This window comes from Callorhinus ursinus, unplaced genomic scaffold, assembly GCF_003265705.2.
Source record: "Callorhinus ursinus isolate GAN/ISIS: 27379988/994484 unplaced genomic scaffold, GSC_fseal_2.0 scaffold36, whole genome shotgun sequence".
Classification (NCBI taxonomy): domain Eukaryota; kingdom Metazoa; phylum Chordata; class Mammalia; order Carnivora; family Otariidae; genus Callorhinus; species Callorhinus ursinus.
This window is the reverse complement of record NW_027397098.1, coordinates 1,995,435-2,017,804: the sequence shown is the minus strand read 5'-3', so window position 1 is coordinate 2,017,804 and position 22,370 is coordinate 1,995,435. Positions and strand designations below refer to the sequence as shown.

The following is a 22,370-nucleotide window of genomic DNA, read 5'->3' as shown; positions in this document are numbered from 1 at the left end:
AGCTGTATAGGTGTAGTACGGTTGCCAAAACAAACATGATACAATTTTCCCGTTATGCTTTTTGGACTGTTAAAAATCCCCAAATCATGCCTCTGGCATTGTCTTTTTTAAATCTCTAGGTGTATCCTTGTTTCTTTTTTTTTTTAAGATTTTATTTATTTGACAGAGACACAGCAAGAGAGGGAACACAAGCAGGGGGAATGGGGGAGGGAGAAGCAGGCTTCTGCTGAGCAGGGAGCCCATTGCGGGGCTCGATCCCAGGACTCTGGGATCATGACCTGAGCTGAAGGCAGACGCTTAACAACTGAGCCACCCAGGTGCCCCTCTAGGTGTATCCTTGTAAATCCCCTCAGTGGCCTCTCTACTCAACAAGAAAAATAAAAGAAATAAACTTACCTTCCATAAAGCTAACGTTAAGATGGCCAGAACCAATAATCCAAGAAGGATTGCTAGTATTATTACCCATAATGGGATTGAGAAGGAAACATTTGGGGTTGTCCAAATAACTGATGTCTTAATCTGAAATGGAAAATAAAGCAAATGAGCTCAAATCTGAAAACTATTGGGTGAAATAAAGCAGTAATTACCAATACAACATGGGGGGGTGGGGGTTAGTTCTGAAAAGATCCATACAAGAGTTGAAATCATCCCAGGGGAGATTTGAATGTCTACAGCACTCAGACAACAAATCTTAAAAACCAGCACATTTTTAGGTCCCCCAGGTTGGATGGAAGATCTAATTACATACACCTGGTGTGTGTTTGGCTTAGAACAGCCCAGAAACCCTGGCATGGAATTGAGGTGGACCAAGACTGAGAACCAACAAGGTGGAAAGGAGTGACCTTAAATCGGACTGGACCTTTTATGGCAGTAATGACTAAAAGTAGACCATCTGGAAGGCCAAGTCTGTCCACACACATTTCTCCACAGACCTGAACTAACCTCATTGAGAGGTGAGTTGAACTGGATCCATCAGACTGTTGGATGTGCAAAAGATTAGAAAATCACCTAATCACCTATATTATTTGCACCTGTGTAGTGCTTGTAACGAAACATCTCAGAGGATTGCTGATAGGATCATGTCAGTAAAAATCTTGAGATCTTGACTAATTACACAAGAAAAAGAAGGCTTCATAAAAAGATTTTTCACTCCAAGCATACTGGAAAGAAGATCCCAGGTCTCAGCTAAGAAAGTCTAACTCTGGCGAAGGTTGGTGGCCCTGGAATGTTTCCGGACTGGATACATATAGGTGTTTTCGTGGCCTGCACCCAAGTGTGGGACCCTGACCCTGCTCAGCTCTTTCCTCTGCCTTCTTAACTACATTGGAGCATCCTGCCTCTGAGCTTCTCAGCCTGTCTGGCTTTTCACTGCTCCTTCATTTTGGTCCATTTCCCCTATTTGGCAGACATCCTGATGGCTTAATTCACTCAATTCTCCAGCCCCAGATATCATTTACATCCAGACTAAACAAAGGCATCACCAGTAGTGACTTGATTCCTGCTCTCAGTGAGAAAGAGGCTGGCCTTCACCTGCTCATCATTATACCTTCCTCCTTAGCCTGCTAACTCCCGTTGCCGAGCAGTCCCTATTTCATCCAACACATCAGCAGGAAGTGCAGCATTCCATGACCATGCTGGGATTAGCCTCACCCTGCTTGCTGCCGTCTAAGGACAGGACACGTGGCGCATGAAGCAATACACCGCAAGGACTCAAAGCAGTCACGATGCCACTGGATTCTGCAGCCTGCATCGCTTATTCTGCACTGATCCTCTGCATGTATATGGCTGCGTGAGCAAGGTAGGGACTGATGACTTCTGAATCACCTCTCTTTATATACCTTTCCCTTGGTGAATTACATCTAGTAACACCTACGAAGTCAGTGCTCAATCCTTATCGTAAGGTGCTCCGAGAGAGGACATGAAGTCGTCTTGCAAAATGATCCTAATATTACTGGAAGCAGACGCCTACAGTTTCGATAATGAGAATTTCAGAATTTTGGAACCACAAGGGATAGTAGTGATCATGTACTCACTAGCCAGTTACAATGACCCAGGAGAGAGATAATCTGGAGCCATGGAAAATTCTGAGGTTTCTTTCCTCTCTTTCTTTTTTTTTTTTTTTAAGATTTTATTTATTTATTTGACAGAGAGAGAGAGAACACGTGCACAAGCAGGGGGAGCGGCAGGCAGAGGGAGAAGCCAACACCCTGCTGAGGACCCTGGGACCATGACCTGAGCCAAAGGCAGATGCTTGCCCGACTGAGCCGCCCAGGTGCCCCAATTCTGAGGTTTCTGATAACTGTTTCCTCCCCCTGAGCTCTAAGTACACTGAGGAAACAACATAGTTTCAGGCTATATTTAGTTCATGTGTTAGAGATCACCAAAATTTACTAATAGGTAATTTACAGTAACACAAGCAACCATGCTTCTTCATCTTCCCTGTCTTGATTTACCTAATTAATATCTTAAATTGCCTCCCAATTTAGCTAAAGGAGTTGAAAGAAGGGCCTGTTCAAATTGTTAGGTTAGTAAAAAGCAATGGGATGGGAGAAAAGCTACCAGTGACTTTGCTGGGTTCCTTTGCCTCTTGGCTACTATAGATTTTGATGTTATTATCTAAAAAACTGGTCATTCTGTAGAAACAGGTAGGGGAGGTCACTTACAAAGAGTTAATAATGATATGTGAAGGCCTTTTTTTTTGCAGGAATGATGGAAAATATGAATAAAATATTAAATTGAACAGGATATGCTTATTAGGGTCTCCTGAAGCAGAAAACAGCTTTCTAGATATAATTACAAAATCTGTTGGCTTTTCATTTGCAATCACTTCCAAAGATCTTGACAGCAGTGTCTTAAAAACGTCTGAGAGTAGATGATCCCCACTGTCCTTTTCAGTTCCAAAATTCTGAAATTCTCATCACGCAAATGGTCATCAGTCAGCTCCCAGTAACATTATGCTCACTTAAAAAATACCACGCTATTCCCTTTCTCTGAGTATTTTACAAAAGTTAAGATTATACATGTCTTGTACATTTCCTGTAAGTCATCATATGTAATTAACCAGGAGGAAAGAACAAAGAATTTTAAAAGAAAGCAAACTGGAAAACTTTCCCCCTGCACCTCTATTCTGCTTTTCTTGTCTGTTGCCTTTAGGACATCCATGTGGCACTGAGGCTGCCCAATCTTCTCAATCTAAAATGTGAGCAGTTGCAAAGACCTTCTTTGGCCCCTGGTGTTTTCCTAAACTTACCTAGGCTTTGCACCGCATAATCAAGAAGTCACTACACAGATGACAGTTGGAAATACAGAAAATCAACAACAGTGCCCCGGAGCATTTCTCCAGATTGCCAGGGCGGGGGAGCTAATTGATTGTTGCTGGAAAGAGGTGGATGAAGAGTCAAGGGTGACACATCATTGGAAGAATTGTACGTGTCTTGGAAAGGGAGGTCTTTCTGAGGACACACTGATCAGGGAGTCATGTGACATATTCATGTGTATAAATGGCAATGGGGCATTTCATTCATGGGTGAAAACAGGTAAAGCCCAGCTTTTCCTAAAAGTCAATGATCTGTGTAAATTAGAAACTTGAACTACAGAGACAAGCTTGCTAGGGAAAGACTAAATTGATCACTTTTATAAGACCAAAGCTTATTTAAATTTGTATTAGTGCTGTGGAAATTACAGAATGGTTTTGGGAAAACTTGCCAAGAAATAAAATGTTGGAAAATACTAAAACTTTGTTAGCATTTATGTTTGTCTTGCAGCTCATTTTGATAAGCCCACAAGAAACTTAGTTATCCTTTGGATAACTAGTAGTAAGAAAAATAGGTCTTAATTTTTAGTTTCTCATGACTAAGTACTATTTATTGTAGTAATTTTTCATTCATTTCAAATAAGATTTACTAAATACCCCATGTTCTCTGAAGCTCTGCAGGTATTATCATCAGCTCCAAACTGGAACATTCTGTAACCCTGCTCTAGATCTGTGGTGTCCAATAGAAATAAAATGTAAGCCACATGTGTAATTAAAGACTTTTCAGTATCCACATTAAAAAGAGAGGAAAAAGATGAGATTAATTTTAATAATTTATTTAAGCCTAAGTATCAAAACTATTATCATTTCAACATGCAGTTGATATAAAAATAGACATATGACATTTTAAACTCTTTTTTTAAAAAGAAGTCTCCAAAATTCAGTGTGTATTTTATATTTGCAGCACATGACAACAAACTAGATTTTCAAAGGTTAAAGTGAAATGCAGTCTCAGAGAAAAAACACAGGTTCATTTAATGGACAAACACCTTACACAGCAAGTTTTTAGGTTTACCTTTAAATGAGTTAAAGTAAAACTACTAGTTCATTGTCACAGTGGCCACCGCTCAGGTACTCACTATCCACTTGTGGCTGATGGCCACCATACTGGACTGCACAGCTCTAGAACATTTTGTATGATCTCACACAATGGTGTGATTTACCCATTTACTTAAGTCCCTCCTTATAAGATTCATTCATCAACAAGGTGGTCCCAAGGCAGAAGATGGGGTATATTGAGAACTAAAAGTTTCCTTTAAGAATACGGACAAGCGATTACAAATTTCAACTGCTTTAAGAAAGAAGGGTAATGGTGACTAACTGAAGTAAGTACTGAAAATTTAGGGAGAAAAACTCAGGTGTGTGCCAACTAATCAACAAACCGTTTCAGTTTGTCTTCATGTATCAAGAACCTACAGCTATTTAAAGAACTACATAACATTTTAACAATCCCCTTATTATAATTATCTGCAATTTTAGGACGTGAGATCCATAAATTACAAGTGGTTTAGACTTTCTTAAAGTGATGCTAAGTAGGGAACATTTAATCTTACCTTCATCCAGTCATAAATCTTGTTCTTTATTATGATTGAAAGATCATAAATAAATTTTTAATATGCCCATATTTTATCATTGACATTTATGATATGTTTTTGTATATTTTGACAAAATACCAAGGTAGAAGGAAAAAGCTCCCTTGTATTTGCAACTGTAATTTATGTTGACATCTGTATTTAGGTATCACAAAATCTTGTGTAAACATACTTCATAGGGGTCACAGGAATGTTTTAAATGAATGTACCAAGATACCTTACCTACAGTGCCATTTAGAACAAAATGATATCATAAAGTGGACCAGCTGGACACACATTTTAACAACATTTAAATAACCCCTATGAGATAAGCAGTTTGAACTCCAAACAATTGTTTGATATAATAATTCCATTTTAAGGTTTTGAAGTTGTGCTAACAAATGAAATGGATTCAACAGTTTTTGTATGGAGGTTTCAATAAGGATTCTCATGAACTCTTGTATAATAACTACTGTTGGAGTTACACTAGACAATAATATTCCCTCCTAGGTGTCAGTTATGGAATTCAGCTTTAGTGGCATGACATACAAATACCAACGTTTCTTGCTAGGCAAAGAAAATGGTCAAGTAACTGAATCCTGTTTTTTCTGCTGCACCGTAATGATTGAACCTTCAATCATAGCCCTTTGCATCCCAGGTCACCTTTTCCTCACCTCGGAACACGGCAAGGGTCATGTTTCATGAGTTCATTTGTTACAAACACAGACATGCTACAGGTAGCAGATAGGAGGCACTCTTTTCTTCAGTGTGTGAAGCTCACATGGGGTTCTAGAAATGGTTGAAATCATGACCACGTTGACAAGGGAATACAAACTCACTAATCATCCCACACAAGGGCCTAGGACAACAAGTCTCATTACAAAAGAAGTATCTGAGAGGGTTTCCCCGTTGGCAGAGTATGGATTGGAGTTCTTACGATTCTCAACCTATTCCAACTCATCACCTTAAAGCAATTCCCTTCTGCTGCATTCTTTTCCAGATAAGAATGACCTTTGAGAAGAACTCACTATAAAAAAACAAAAAACAAAACAAACAAACAAAAAAAACATCAGCTAGCTCAAAGCACAGTCCTCTCAAATCAAGCCACAGGAAAATCGTTTCCCTGTAGCGCAGGGCAAACTTTCTACCAACCGGATCTCCACTCGGTCAGGTATTGGGAGACCTAAGAGCACCTTCATTCCTAAATGTTTTTCCAATAATCTTTCCATAAACGATGTGGTAAATCATCCACCTCAGATAATAAGGCTTTTAAAAAATGCAGTGACAAGGGTGGTGGGGATGGGGAAGCACATGTAACAGATAATTTTGTGGGTCTATCGAGATGAGTTGAGAACAGCAGGCTATCACCTGGGGCCAGTACGGAAAGACCCAACGCTGTTGACAGGATTGACTGTAACATATGTTTCTGGTATGGAACACATGCTCAGAGAAAACAAAGGGACCCAGATTTATCTCCCTTAGAGAGACAAGCCTTTGAACCTCTTTGGATGAACATTCTGTATTAAAACCCAAAGCCTCCGTCTTCTAGGTTGAACGTAAATCCAACTACAGCAGACATCTTGTAAGGGAAAGAAAGGCGAGCTAAATGAAATAAGATGTGGCCGTCCTTACTTTAAAATGCCACCAAAGCTTACAAAAATATTTTGACATTTCCAAGTTGGGCTTCCTTGACTTAGCCAGGGAGGGTGAGACATTTTGGGAGGGTTACTATGACTGAGGCTTGAAGCGTACCTTGTTCCAGGTGTAATGCAGGACTTTATTAACCTTCTCAACAATGCTTTCAGGTGAATATAACAGCCTCAGGGAGGTACAGTGATTTCGCGAATGTTTCCTAATTCCAGTGGGTGGAGCCAGGGTGAGGCGCAGGAGAAGGTGTGTGTGTGTGTCTGTTCAATAATATAATCCCATTTTTTTATTTTTTAAATTTAATTTTTAACAATTTTAATTAATTAACCCATATAGTGTATTATTAGTTTCAGAGGTAGAGCTTAGTGATTCGTCAGTTGCATCTAACACCCAGTGCTCATTTCATCACGTGCTCTCCTTCATGGCCATCCCCCAGTTACCCCGTCCCCCACCCCCTTCCCCTCCAGCAACCCTCAGTTTGTTTCTGAAACACGTTTGAAATGTGGGTCTTGCTCTGTGTTGCCTCACCCCGTGCTGGAGATTCCTAGTGCTTTTATTTTTTTAAGTATGTTCCGCACCAACACTGTGCTGAACTCACAACCTTGTTGGGCTAAACTCACAACCCTGAGATTAAGACCTGAACTGAGATGAAGCGCCCGATGCTTAACCAACTGAGCCACCCAGGCGCCCCTCTCAGTGCTCTTAAAGCACAGTGCCAGGGCCCCACCCCAGTCCTCCTCAATCCTGATATTTGGGGTGAGGTCTTAGCATGTATATATCTTTAAAGTCACACGAGTGATGATGCTTTGCATACTCAGGGTTGAGAATCACGAATCGATGGATTCATCCAATTTAAATTACTAAAAGTAGATCAGGCTAGAAAGATTAAATTTTATAATTACATTTTAAGACCTACACCAATAAGACATCATGACAGTATCAACTTATATACCATCCAAAGCAGTGCCTCTCAAGTTGTACTGTGTACACGATGCCCTGGTGATTGTGATAAAACGCAGATCCTGACTCAGCAGGTCTGGAGTGAGGCTTGTTTCTGAATTTCTGACGGATTTCCTAGGTGATGCAGATGGTGCTGTCTGCAAGCTGCACGACGAGTAACAAAGACCTGGGGACCAGGTTTCAAGTGGGGGTTGTATCTATGGAATGACCCAGAGACAAAGATTTAAATCTTAATATTTTTTCCCAGAGCTCTGGCTGTGATCACCTTCATGGTAAACTCAGGTAAACCCCCTGTCCTGGTCCGCTCTCCATGGCCTTGCCAAGCTGCGGAGGATGGCAGCAGTTGTGTTGTGACTGATAGACCCCCGTCACTAATGTTTAGTATACTCAGTTTTAAAATAACATTTCATTCAAATGAAGATCATAGTGTGCTTTTTTTCCGGGTGAAAATTACAGTTCTTTGCATAGAAAGGATATGACTAAGGTCATCCAGCTGTCCCTAAGGAAGAGTTTCCCCCCAACATCCCTACCTCACTTACCATGCTGTCTTTAAAATTAAACAATCAGGAGGATTGCATTATAATGATCATTGCTATCTGGACTTCTTCCAAACAAAATGGCTTGATGAAAAAGTGGTATTAGTCCTGCACTGCGATTTTTCTTTTGAGTAGAAATTGACACTGAAAGTTTAAAACTTTGATCAAGCAGCACTAAGAAATTTCCAGACTGAGATAAGAAAATAGTGATCCAGAGAAGAAACTTTCCTCAAGTTAATGTAATAAGCACTTAAATGTAGCACAAGCTGAACAGTGATTTAAAAAATAATTATTTCAACAAAATTATTGTGGCTCTATATTTTTCAGATACTCACTGCTATGCTTCCTTCTGGGAGTTTTGCTGGCTGATCTTTATAAGGCATCTTCTTAACTTTGAAGGACACCAGGGATGCAAGAGAATAGGGATCATTTTTTCTCTGAAATTAAAAATATTTATTTAAATATATTTCATGCAAATATTTAAAAAGTTATACAGGCAGCCAGCCAATTGTTTTCAGTGGTTTTCATTTCCAAAGCAAAATTTCATTTTTCCTTTTTTTTGTTTTTCTCTTGAAAAAATTTTTCCCCGTCTAATCATCCATCATGCTTCCATCCTTTGAGACATCCATTCCACTCTCCATCCAACTGCCCATCCAGTCATTCATCCTTTTCTTAGTTCTAAAAAGAATTTGTTGTATTAACAAAAGACTTGGTACAACGATGTTAGAATAAAAACAGAAAATCAGAGTCCTAAAAAGAATCAAGCACAAGGATTAATATAGTTGCTGCTAGTGAAGAACAAAGGGGAGATATAGTGGGTTATAAAATTCTTATTATCTGATAGAGGGAAATATTTTAGGAGAGAGGCTGATACTAAGTTATAAAGAAATTTATCACATTTCATCTGATACAGAAGACTCAGAATAGGCTCTCTCAGTCTCAGCACTGTTAGGATTTTGGGGTTGGATGGGGTACTGTCCTGAGCATTGTAGGATATGTAGTTATCTCTGACCTCTACCCACTAGATGCCAGGCCAGTAACACCTCTATCCCAGTTGTGACAACCAAAAATGCCTTTAAGGGCGCCTGGGTGGCTCAGTTGGTTAAGCGACTGCCTTCGACTCAGGTCATGATCCTGGAGTCCTGGGATCGAGTCCCGCATCGGGCTCCCTGCTCAGCAGGGAGTCTGCTTCTCCCTCTGACCCTCTTCCCTCTCGCGGTCTCTATCTCTCATTCTCTCTCTCTCTCTCAAATAAATAAATAAAATCTTTAAAAAAAATGTCTTTAATTATTGTCAATGTCCCCCGAGGAGCAAAATCCCCTTGGTTAAGAACCACTGACTTAGGGGCGCCTGGGTGGCTCAGTCGGTTGGGCGTCTGCCTTTGTCTCAGGTCATGATCCTAGCATCCTGGGATCGGGCCCTGCATCGGTCTCCCTGCTCGGTGCGGAGCCTGCTTCTCCCTCTCTCTCTGCCTGCCTGTCTGCCTACTTGTGATCTCAATCTCTCTCTGTCAAATAAACAAATAAAATCTTAAAAAAAAAAAAGAACCACTGACTTAAAGCCATAGAATTTTTGATAAAACTTTTCAGCAAAAAAAAAAATTTTTTTGTTTAATTGGTTCCCATATTAACTGTTGATTAAAGCCAAAGGAAAATATTTAAACTAAGTCAAGGAACGTAAATTTTGAGAACGTAAATTTCTGTGGTTCCCCACCCTTTAACTTGAGACAGTGATTAGAGCTATCCAGTCTTAGGCTGGAGCTGGTTCATAATGGCTCTTGAGAGCAGACTGTTAAAATTTCAGGAATTTTGAGTATCAGTTGTTAAACAGAGCCATTATTAAAACTTCTATATATGTGACTTTCAGAAAATTATGTTTTTTAAAAGGTCATACACACTCCAAACTCAGTATTTATTAACTATTTTATTGTATTTTGCTAGTATCTATGCTCTGGATATTATCGAAGTCTGTTGTATCTGGAAGGGGAAATACGATACGATGGTGTGTTAGAACCTCTCTTCCCAATTCCAGATTTGGTGACGTCATGCTGGCAGCTTGAAATCAGCCATGGTGGGAATATTTACACCATGGAAATCAGCAAATGCTGCACATCGGAGCTTTCCCCCCTACTCCCACGGAGCAGTTTATTAAACATTCACCAGCACTTCACCATTTATAATTGAATGCTGGGTTTCTTGAAGCCAATCCATCAAGTTGGACTGTAATAATTTTGTTTACATTTTTTTACAAAGTTCTTCTTTTTTTTTTCCTGTGACTGAATGTTTTCCTCTTTTCAATAAATCCCATTTCCTCTAGACGATAAGGACAGGCAAGAGTATGCAACATTTTTAAATACTTAAAGTCACTATATCTTTGACTCTTTCTTTCTACTCCAACATTCCAGGATAAGTAACTTCATTCATTTGGAAAAATTAGTTTTTGGTTGTTATTCTTCTGATGTTCTTTTGTCTCCTGGCTTTTCCATTTTAACTGAAAGTTGGATTTGTTTGTTTGTTTGTATGAGAAGTGTTTTTTAAAATGTGGAAGGACTTTGCTCATAAATTCTGGCATGTACTTGGTGATTTAAATCTACTTTCTTTACCACCCTGGCTGGTAGGCACAGAAGGAACATGACCAAATTCTGGCCATGAGATTCTGCATAAGAATCACAATTACATACTCACATGTGTGTCCATGCTCCCCAAACGCCAAAGAACAAGTTTTCTCTAGTCTCCAAGTCCAATTAAAAAAACGGATAGAAAATAATTCTCTTGTTCTCGAAGTCGTATCTTTGAGGAACAAATCAATAGAGACCTCCATCTCTGTCTCAGCTCTAGATGGGAAGTTTTGTCCTGCCTGATTCTGCATGTATGAATATGGAAGTTTCTTAATGAATAAAAGGTGGGATTTGAACTCTAGAATGTAGAACAGGGAGAAACATGTTTCTCTGAGGGGATTTCCATTCACCTCCTTCCTTTACCCCCTCTGCTCTTGGCCACAGTTTGATTTTTCCTCATGTTTTACTTTATGCCCAGTCCTCAGTGTCCTTTCCAGGGGTTCACAGCCCCGTGGGCTTTGCAGAGCTTCAGAAACAGCTGGGATCAGGCTCAGGGATTCTGATTCAGAAAGATGAGGATGAAACTATATTTGTCCTACACTGTTTGCAATGTTGACATTGTTGTTTAACTTATTATTTGTCTCGATTACTTTTCTCCTCAACAAGATTGTATAGAAATGGAAGGTGTAAACCATGGGATATAATGTTTATATCTTCCATAGCACCTCCAACAGCTTCAACCCTGGCTGACTGACCACGTAAATGGACAGTGAATGAACCCTCCCACCTCACATAACACCCATTTTATAGCACCTTATAGAAGGTTTAGTTCTTTCAATGGTTGAATTGGACCCCGTCCACTTTCAACTAGATTAGAAAGTTCAAGAAGTTGTAAGAAAGGTAGTGACATAAAATGGGGGCTGTGGTTCAGGAAAACGGGCTGTTGACCTGTCCCTCCACTACTTGATTCAGTGACATAAACTGACACAGTCTGGGGCCTGAACAAATTAAGGTGGTAGGCAAATAGCCTGCAAACAATACAACTCATAGACAGATCTACTCCTTATTTTAAATTATTCTCCAAAACCAAGATTCTTCCATCCTCTTCAGTAGGAAAATACATTTGTCTTTTCATTTTTCTAAGATGCTCTGGAGCTCCAGGGAATGGGGGATATGTAAGCAATTAGACTATGATCAGCTGGGGTGGCACCAGAGATGTGCTAGTCTCATGACTGCAGGTCAAAAGCATGGCACAAGTATTTAATTCATGAACAACAATTATGAGCGGAGTCATATTATTGATTCTACGTTCAAAGTTGAATGCTTTCAGCCGTGGTCTTCACATAACAACTACATTATTCTTTGGTTTAAAAGAAATCTCCTCTTCCATATAGCAATATACTCATCTAATAGCGACCATTGCTATATTGCAGGCAATTTAAGATTGAAAAAGCAGCTGGAGTTAATATCCCTTGACGATATCTGGGACCTTCAACCTGCCCCAGCTAGCTATTAATCCTCAGAAAATTCCCTGTTCCTCTATCATTGCTGCATCATTTCAACCGTGGTTTGCAGCTCACTAGCTGTCATGCACTTTTGCACAATGATTTGCTTATGGTCTTGGTACTAATACAAGTCCTCTAGTCGGTAACAAATGGAGAGTGAGGCTTTTGAATTGGTTAAATACATGGTGTGGCTGGTAACATCATGAGCCCTTCCACTCCTACCTTCCCACGGCTCACTTCCTTCTCAAGAATTCTTTTTGACCACATCGCCCATGTTTAAGTACTCAACATTGCCAGACACAAAGCCTTGTGAGCTGACAAAACCTAAGCAATTACTGGTAAAATCTTACCTGGGAAGGATTGTTTCAAGCAACAATCACAGGACAGGGTATCATTTAGGACTATTCTAAATAAAATCTTTTTCTGACCGGTTTGCATGTTCACCAAGTGGACAGAAACAAACATAATGCAGCAAATCATGTCAGGCAAGAATTGTAAACTTTCTAGTTTAGATTAGGAAGGCAGAAAATGTTTACCTCCTTCTGGATTGCATGACAAAACCGTTAAAGACCTCCAGTATGTAGTATATTCTTAGAGAGAGTGGGAGAGGCAGGGAGGGAGCAAGGGAGAGAGACTGCAATAAGGAAGGCACTCCTCTTCGGCCCTCAGATTACAAGACAGGGAATACGCAGAAACTGGGTGTGCGGAAATGTGGGCTATGGCTGTGGGTAAATGCTGGTGACTTGAGCCACTCTCTCTGGTCTTGGTTTTGGCTCAGGTCATGATCTCAGGGTCCTGGGATCATCGAGCCCCACATCGGGCTCTGTGTTCAGCGGGGAGTCTGCTCGAGAGTCTCTCTCTCCCTCTGCCCCTCTCCCTGCTCTCTCTCTCTCTCTCTCTAAAATTAACAAGTTAATAAGTTGACAATCTTTAAAAAAATTAAATAATCCTGTTTCCCTTGACTGTGGTGTTGTAATGATTTTAGTCCTGTTTCACCAAAAAGTTATTCTCCCTTATTTCAGTAGGATGTGATACCCAAAGTAATAGAAGGAATGTATGGTTATCACTGAAGACTGTAGAGGCTTGGGAATTCAGTGAGACTCCTCTCCTCAACTCCTCAACTCTGAGACAAGCAGTAACAACCCCAAAACAGAGTGACCATGAACAAATCGATGGAAAGGAAGCGATACCTGAAGAGGAGCCTGGGGCATAGCTGGCACTCCATGGGTATTTGTTTAGTGAATGAATAAATAATGGTTTAACTAAAAAAAAAAATTTTAAAAATCAAATAAATTGTGTACTGCACTTCTCCCTGGTTCAGGCATTCAAAACTGGGGGTGATTTTGCCCCCAGGGGACATTGGCAATGTCTAGAGACAGTTTTGATGGTCACAACTGGGGAATGGGTTGCATCTAGTGGGCGGGGGGGGGGGCAGGGATGCTGTTAAGCAACCTATAATGCACTTCCTATAAAGCATTCTATAATCCTATAATGATTGTTCCCCACAACAAATAATGATCTGATCTGAAATAGTATGCTGAGATTAAGAAACCCTGCCTTAGTTAAAAAATAAAAAAGTTTCACCACTATTTCATAAATACCTTTAACTTTCCTTCTATTTATTTTAGAAACAAAATTAAATAAGATTTGTGAGACTACAGAAGTATTTTGAATCCCGGAAAACAGAAAATCCAGAGCTCTGAAATTTTGTATTTATTAGTTAGACTCAAAAGGACTTTACCATTTGATTTTCTATGGTGCAATGAGCCAGATGAATTTTTTAATAGTTAAAATATGAGCAAGAATGCATAGATTTGGTAGGGTTTTTAATTTATCTTATTTTCCCCCTCTGTAAATCCTTTCTAAACCACAAGGTCACAGCATAGTAGTATCATTTGAATAAACAGCTCTTTCCAAATGGAAAAAATGAATTTGTACAGTATAAAAGAGATCTTAAAACTTTAAAATGCACACAATCCACGGAATTATCTGTGGTAGGGTGGGATGCCACAGTATAGATACACTGAAGCAGCCAAGAATCTATTAATCACACATATGTGGAACGTCACTGAGATGCGTCCTGGCTGGAGCCCAGGCTGTGGAATATCCCTTTTCCCTTCTTCATTGATTTCTATTTTGACCCTTTGGGGCATATGGCTTACACTGTGTTCTTATACGCACCATCATTCCGCTGACCAATATTTACTGAAGAACTACGATGTGCTGGCCACTGGGTAGAAAGTGGTGAGCTAAATAGATTTATTTGAAGCTAAGTTACTGTCTAAAGGTCTTACGGACTCAGAATATTTTCATTGTCTTCACCTAAAAGATGAAGGAATATTACTCAGCCATAAAAAAGAAGGAAATCCTGCCTTTTGTGACAACAAAGATGGATAAGGAGGACATTATGCTATGTGAAAGGAGTCAGAGAAAGACAAATACTGTATGGACATCACTTACATGTAGAATCTAAAGAAGCAGAACTCAGAAATACAGTAGATCAGGTTGGTGGTTGCCAGGGCCTCGGGGAGGGGGGATTGGGGCGATGATGGTCAAAGGGTACAAACTTCTTGCTATAAGATGAATCAGTTCTGAGTATCTAATGTATAATTAACAATACTGTATTGGATTCTTAGAGCTGTTAAAAGAGTAGGTCTTAAAAGTTATCACCTGCCCTCCACACACACACACGAAGGTATTTACATGAGGGGATGGAGGTATGAATGAACTTCAGAGTAGTAACCATTCGAAAACATACAGGTCTCCAATCATCATGCTGTATGCCTTAAACTTCCATATAGGTCAGCAACATCTCAAAAAAGCTGGGAAAAAAAAAAAGGTCTTCACCTGATGGGAAAGATGACCAGCTGATCTTGGCTCAACGTCTCCACAGACGCCTCTTTTAAACGATTTTAAAAATTAAAAAATTTAAAAAATTAATAAAAGATGTTAAATTAAAATGAAAATTAAATCTAAATTTTTTTAAATGAAAAAAATCAAATTTTTCTAAATTTAAAAATTAAAACATTTCAAAATCCTTTTTAGGAAAACTTCCAGCTGAGCTTTTGAGGAGCGTTTCCCTACAAGCGGGTGCATGAGCGTCAGTGTCGTTACCTGGAGGAAGGTCTTGGCCCATAACCGTGACCTGACTTTTAGGACGGCACTTTCTCCTCCTTCTAGCTGCCCCACTGCACAGGAGATTTGTAAGCACTCGATATTTGTACAATTCTGCAAAACAAAACAAAACAAAACAAAAAACAAAAACCTCAACAGCAGTGGTGGCCAATTGGTGTTTTTAAATTGTGGTGGAAAATCAACATTGAAGTCAGCTTATCTGCACTGTATTTTCTCAGAAGTCACCACCTAATTCATAAATTATTCATTTAAATAACAAACAATTACATTGAAACAACCAAGAGAAAACACAATTTGGTAGTAATGATGCACCAATTTTACTGGTAGTGTAGAGATAATGGAATGTAAAATACAACATAAGATTTAAGCTTTGTTTTTTTCCTAAGGACTTAAAACAATTCTCCGCAGCAGTGGTTGGATTGTTCTTTGTTGATTTCCTTTCTCCGAAGGTGGGAAGATATTTCTTATAGACCCTGACAACACGTGACCCTGGACTAGAGGAGCCCAGAAACGGCTTCGGAGGAAGCTCCCTGTTATCTATATTGTCTCAAAGACCCAGTGTTATCAACCCATTTTTTCCAAAACATTCTTCCTTCTAAATTACTTCTTGGTTATAAAGCAGAACCTTCGAGTTCCATCCATTAGGCTGTTTTTAAGCTAGTTCCTAATTTTGCCAACTTGCAACAGGTAACTTTTACTATATAAAATGCATGTTCCAGGGAAGGATTCATTGTGATGACATTCTACCTGTCAAATCATATTTTGTGATTGGGTCCAGTATGGAAATAAATAGATGGCTCACATCCGTTTTCTGTGTACACATGTGCAGGATGATACTTCTTGAATTGTACTCCCTCACTGATTTGAACTTATTGTGTGGGTTATGCTTTACTTATTTCCCATGTCTCAAGCGCTGGCTCTGGACTACTGATGCTCACTAAGCACTAGTTTACTGACTAGTATGAGCAGGATTTAACTGAGGCACTTCATTTTAATGCAATTGCTAAACCACAGAGTAACTTGAGGGACATATTGCCATGAAAATCTTTTTTGAGAACCTCTGAATTCTCTAAAAACAAAGCAATCAATAAGGGGCATCTGATAAATTCCAGGGAGGTCAGATTTCGAACTGCTGTTTCCAGGGTCAGGTGGCGGGGCTGTTCTTGTTCTACTAGGGCTGGGCGCTGAGGTGTTTGGGGTTTTGTGCCTGCAGCAGGAGCAGGAATTCTGGAAGTGCGCAGTTTGTGTCCCCTGTGAGGACCCTCGTGTCTACCCCCACCTCATTACTGACACGCTGTGTATCTCCAATCCCACCGTCTGGAGGCAAGGGCGGCGAGTGAGAAGAGGGTGATGCTTATACGCTCCCTGGAGCTGTTGGTCCTGGTGAGCTAGCTGTGCTGGAGGATTCCGGAAAAAGACTGGGCTCAGAATGAGTCTTGAAGGGTGAGAAGGAGTGACCTAGCTGTCTAGGCGGACAGGGACAAGGCCAGTGCATGTTCAGAAGAGAGGAGAAAAGGGTATTCGGGGGCGGGTGGACGGATGCAAGTGCGAGAGGAAGGAGAGGAAGTCTAGGTGGTAAAGCACGTCCCTGTTGGAGCTGAGGAGTTCACGTCCTCTTCAGAAGGTCCCGTTTGAGCCAGGGCTATGATGGGCTTTGGGTTTTAGGGGCAGGTGGTACGGAAGGCAAGCCTGGTGGGGGGAGGAGAGTGGGAAGCGAGGAGGGTGACAATGGCTGTTGCAAGAGTCCAAGGGAGGGGGGGAGGGAGGCCCTGAACTGAGGTACGGGGATGGAGAGAGGAAAACGGAGTTTAAGGAGGTTCACGAAGAAGAATGGGACGTTGGTGACAAATTGGAAGTTGCAATGAAGGAGAGGGAGGACTGTAGGGAGGACTGTCAGGAGCCCTTCTGGCTTGGGGAACCGAGCGGATGGGCACTGGCGTGCCTGAGATTGGGAATTCTAGAGGAGAAGCACATTCTGGGGGGCATGGAGACAGAACTCTGGATGTGTTGGGGCTGGAGTGGTTATCAGGCATCCAGAGGAATGTATACCCTGAGCCCCTCGAGTCTAGAGTGTAGTAGGGACCGCTAAGATGGCAGTGGGCATGGCTGGAGTTCACGATCGTGCAGAACATTTCCCTGCAGGAGCGAAGTTGGTGGGAGAAGGAAGGGACCTGCGGATGCAGACCTGAGGTACATGGGCAGAGGAGAAGCCCACGAACAATTCTAAGAAGGCTCAGGCCAACAGCCCGGAAGAGAGCCAGGAGAGAGTATTTTGCGGGAGGCCAAGGGACATACAGTTTCAGGAAGCAGTTAATAGTATCATAGGCTGAAGAAGGTTTGAAAGATAAGGTTTCTGTAAGCTGAGGAGGGAAAGGGACAAGAAGAAAGCCTGGCGAGGAGGAGATGGTATGGTCATTGTAAGAGCAGCAGGGGTCCGAGATAAGAGAGGCAAGGACGTTCTTGGGCAGAGGAGAAGTATATTTCAGTGTGACAGATAACAAATTTTTCCTATGCAAATTGGAAATTATGATCCCAACACAGGATGTTGGCATTTTGCACTTTCAAATTCCTAATCAGAAATGGGATTCAGTAAGTTGTTTTTAACTAAACAAAAACCGTAGGAGGTCTTATTGAACTTTTGATTTTAGAATAAACTTTGTATAATCACTTTCTATTCAGAACTGTTTTGACTTGAGGACGTGGGGAGGCGTATGATTTGCAATTTTCGAACCAATAAGAGACAAAGAGAATAAAGCATGAGTTAACGAAGTCAGAAACGGAAATCAAGAATTGCCTCGCTCTCATCTGTAAGTAGTAAGTTTCTATGATATTCAGGAGTTAGAAATCATCTTGCATTAAAAATATTTAATGAGAAAGAACGGGAGGGGAAAATCCTGACCCTAGAACAGAAGTGCATATAATTTTCGAAAGAATTTTAGTTATTGATCTCTCCTGCCTCAGTGTCCTCATGAGATGTAAAATAATTGGAAATTGAAAAATAAAAGTGAACACTGATTTTCTAAATTGTTGGTTCCCGTAGGTTTGGACACTGGTTCTCCAGAGGGCTTTCACACTGGTATTGCATATTAGAATTCTATAGATGCCAATCATTGTTTTCTTTTTAAAAATTATTAAATTTTTTACTGAGCTATAATTAACACAGAAGATTATATCGGTTTTGGTTGTGTGACATAATGATTCATGATTTGTATATTTTGTGAAATGATCGCCACAATAAGTCTAGTTACTATCCATTACCACACAGTTACAGTTTTTTTATGATCTTGGAGAGCTTTTAAGATCTGCTCTCTTAACACCTATCAAATATGCAATACAGGATTATTAAGTGCAGTACCATTCTGTATGCCACATCCCCAGGACTTAAATCATTGTTTTCCGTTCTACTGTTCCTCTGGGAAGCTTTCTTTAAACAATAATATGTGGGATTTTATTAATTTATCCTAAACTGAACAGCGTAACAGTTTCCTACTCTTAGGTTTTGAAAAACATTACCATGCCATAAAAATTTACAGGGACTTGAACCAAAATCTGTCCCCTGCCATAGCTTTTTGCCAGGTAACTTTAGGTACTTCTATTATAATAAACATTGCTCTATTGATTTAAGTTTAACTGAATAAGTTAGACTTGCTCGATGTATGTTTCTGTCCATTTCCGTGTTTGAAACATTTTATGAATGTTAGAACATATTCAAGGCACATTAAAACAAAACATTTTAGCCTCTTTTTTTTTTAAATTTTAGTCTCTTAATTGTAGAGTTTGGTGGTATTAACATTCACCTTGGAACGAGGGAAGAGAATTGAATTGAACTGAAAATATGGACTCTTGAGTGCTCTCCACAGTTTTGCAAAGGGTTGACTAAGCTCAGGATAGATCTACCAGAGCTCCCCGTGCTAAGACTCTGCAGGATTTGGGCCCAGGAAATCAGAAAACCCCATTCTCGTCCTTTCTGGACCAGCAGAGGAGTCTGAGATGCAGGGACACTTGTGACCCCCCCCACCCCCCCACCTGGCCAGAGCTCAGCGTCTAGGAATGGGCTCACAGCAGGAGCTTTGTGTTCTGCAAATGCATTGCATGCGTGTTTTAGGTTTTTATCATTATTTTTCTAATGTGGCCTGCATGGCACGTTTAGAAGAGTGAAAACACTATAATGCAAATATGGCTTTGAATGCAGGGAAGAGTCGCTTTGGTGGCTCACAAGGCATACTGGCAAAACATGGCAGGCATATCTGAGCATTGAATGGGTCGGAGAAACAGCCGAAGTTCAAACCTTCTGTGTTTGGGGGGTTCGGTCCAATCCGGTCTTTCCTCTCGGACGTACGCACAATGGGATAACTCACCAAGATTTTTGCGGGGCTCTGTCTGTGGGGCTCCGGCATCCGCACGTCTCTCTTCCTGACAAGATGAGGGATGGTCGAGTTTCGCAAAAAGGCGCTCAGCTCGGGGGTGTCCTCTGGGGGGGTGGCGGGCTGCAAAGAGAAAGCAAGAGATAGCACGTCAGTCTCATAAATGCTCGTTACCTTTTCATTAGCCTTGAACGCCAGGCATTTTCCCCCTCAGCTGGCTAGGAGTCACAAGAGAAGTCAGACCCCTCCTGCTTTGCCAGCAGTGTGTTCAATCACACAATGAAATGCATGGACAAGGGATAAGGCTTCCCGTTCTCCAACCATAGGAGCTCCTGAAGGATGGGGAATGCCTTCCTGGAAAGTTTATCTTGTAAGGGTCAGATTTCATTTTTTTTTATTTTTTTAAAAGATTTTATTTATTTATTTGAGAGAGAGAATGAGAGATAGAGAGCACGAGAGGGAAGAGGGTCAGAGGGAGAAACAGACTCCCCGCCGAGCAGGGAGCCCGATGTGGGACTCGATCCCGGGACTCCAGGATCATAACTTGAGCCGAAGGCAGTCGCTTAACCAACTGAGCCACCCAGGCGCCCGAGGGTCAGATTTTAAGCAGAAGTGATTTCCCCAGAAGGAAGTGACTTTTCAAGCATGAGTCATTATTTTCCTGTTACTTTTCTCTCTTCACACATTGGTGCTGGTGAAGCTCAGGAATATTCTGTGTGGTGGGACGGATCCTCAGGAGGCAGGAAAGTGAGGTGCTGGGGAAACAGATGTAGTCGAGGACCTGACATCAGCATGCCTGAGCCCCACGCTCCTGAAGTTGTAAGAAATGGTCCCTCAAGAGTGAATCGTGTTCTAATAAAAATGACTTTTCCAAAGCATGCCACATGAACATTGTGCTGTAAGGGAGCTTGTTTTCAGCCCTCAGTTTGTTTTGCGAGCGTTCTAGAACTTACGATTTTATCTGAGGCTCCATGCTGGGTACATCTGATAGCTGAATAAATATTTTGAAATGCCCATAAATCACACATAATACCCCATTAGAATTTTTCATTTTAGACTGACTGAATATAGAACCTTAATTTTCTGCCCCTACCCCAAGTCCCCCAAACATGTTCTTTTATTTTTTAAATTTTTTTAAAAGTTTTTTTTTTTTTTAAGATTTTATTTATTTATTTGACACAGAGAGAGCAAGCACAAGCAGGGGGAACAGTAGAGGGAGAGGGAGAAGCAGGCTCTCACTGAGCAGAGAGCCCAACATGGGGCTTGATCCCAGAACCCTGGGATCATGACCTGAGCCGAAGGCAGACGCTTAACTGACTGAGCCTCCCAGGCGCCCCCACACATGTTCTCTTTGTAGTCACAGGGGCAGTGATAGTATGCCCATTTCTGTGGGGTGAAGAAAGGTATTCCTATATTTGTAGATGTAGGATGCACCACAGAAAATGGAATGATCATGCCCAGCATGTCCTAAGACCCTAGAAAAATCTACTGGATAAACAGAAAGGTAGAGTCCAGATTCCTCAATATCTGTGCACAGCCCCTGTGTACTGGCCTCAGCCTACTTGCTCCAGCCTCATTTCTTGCCAGGAGCCCCCCACACCCTGCTCGGCAACGTGCAGAACTGCTGTCCACTCCTGACGTGCAGCAGGATGATTCCTGAGCCCCTGTGTGACCTTCCGAGTGGTAGCTCTATTCCCCCATCAGCACCCACCAAGCTGTGCTGTAAATGCCTGCTGAACAGCCTGAGTTGCCCAGTGAGAACATGTAAAATGATAAGCATAGAGTCATATATAACATCCAAGGCAATCTCGGGAAACAGGGAGAGGAAGAAGATCCAGTGAGGAGACGTGAGATAGGAGAAATTGGATGTAAGAGACAATCCAGGAAAGCAGGAAAGTGGGAATCTAGGGAAGCCTAAGGGAAAGAAAGTTGCAGAAATAAAGGAGTGACTAAGAATGTCAAATCCTGTAGAGGAGTAAAGAATTACGACTAAAAGCAGTCACTGAATTTGTCATGTAAGGAATTATGGACATATGATCCAGCAGTTCCGCTCTGGGTATTCATCGGAAGAAAACAAAAACACTAGCTTGAAAAGATATATGCATCTCCATGTTCACGGCAGCTTTATTTACAGTAGCCAAGATATGGAAGCAGCCTAAGTGTCCACTGATCGTGAACAGATGTGGTGAACACACACACGTGCGCACATGCACACACCCCCAAATTTATTCAAACATAAAAAAGAAGGAAATCAGAGGGGAGGAGAGTGGGGGGACAGGTTAGCCTGGTGATGGGTATTAAAGAGGGCACGTTCTGCGTGGAGCACTGGGTGTTATGCACAAACAATGAATCATGGAACACTACATCACAAACTAATGATGTAATGTATGGTGATTAACATAACAATAAAAAAATAAAAAAAAAAAGAAGGAAATCCTGGATGGGATTTCCTGGATGGATGACCTTGTAGGCGTTATGTTAAATGAACTAAGACAGAGAAAGACAAATTCCATGTGGAATCTAAGAAAAAAAGACCACCAGAAACCCAAGCCCAAACCAAAGCCTTAACTCATAGAGAACAGATTGGTGATTGCCACAGTTTGGGGGAGGGGGGGTCCTGGGGAGTGGCTGAAATGGGTGAAAGTGGTCAAAAAGTATAAACTTCCCATTATAAAATAAATAAGTCCTAGGGATGTAAAGTATAGCATAGTGACTCTAATTAATAATACTGTATTGTATATTTAGAAGTTGCTAAGACAGTAGATCTTAAAAGTTCTCATCA

General features: G+C 41.0%; 1 protein-coding gene across 2 annotated transcripts in view; it reads right to left on the bottom strand.

Moving 5' to 3' along the window:
• The window catches only part of ITGA8 (integrin subunit alpha 8), a 201,413-nt gene that overhangs the window by 4,382 nt on the left and 174,661 nt on the right, over window positions 1-22,370 (bottom strand). For both annotated transcript variants that reach the window (XM_073879876.1, XM_025853612.2), the window contains 4 exons: window positions 19,583-19,711; window positions 15,204-15,317; window positions 8,363-8,464; window positions 397-519 (listed from right to left, as the gene is read on the bottom strand). In XM_073879876.1, coding sequence (XP_073735977.1) covers window positions 397-519; window positions 8,363-8,464; window positions 15,204-15,317; window positions 19,583-19,711 — 468 coding nt within the window. The remainder of the gene's footprint in view (window positions 1-396; window positions 520-8,362; window positions 8,465-15,203; window positions 15,318-19,582; window positions 19,712-22,370) is intronic.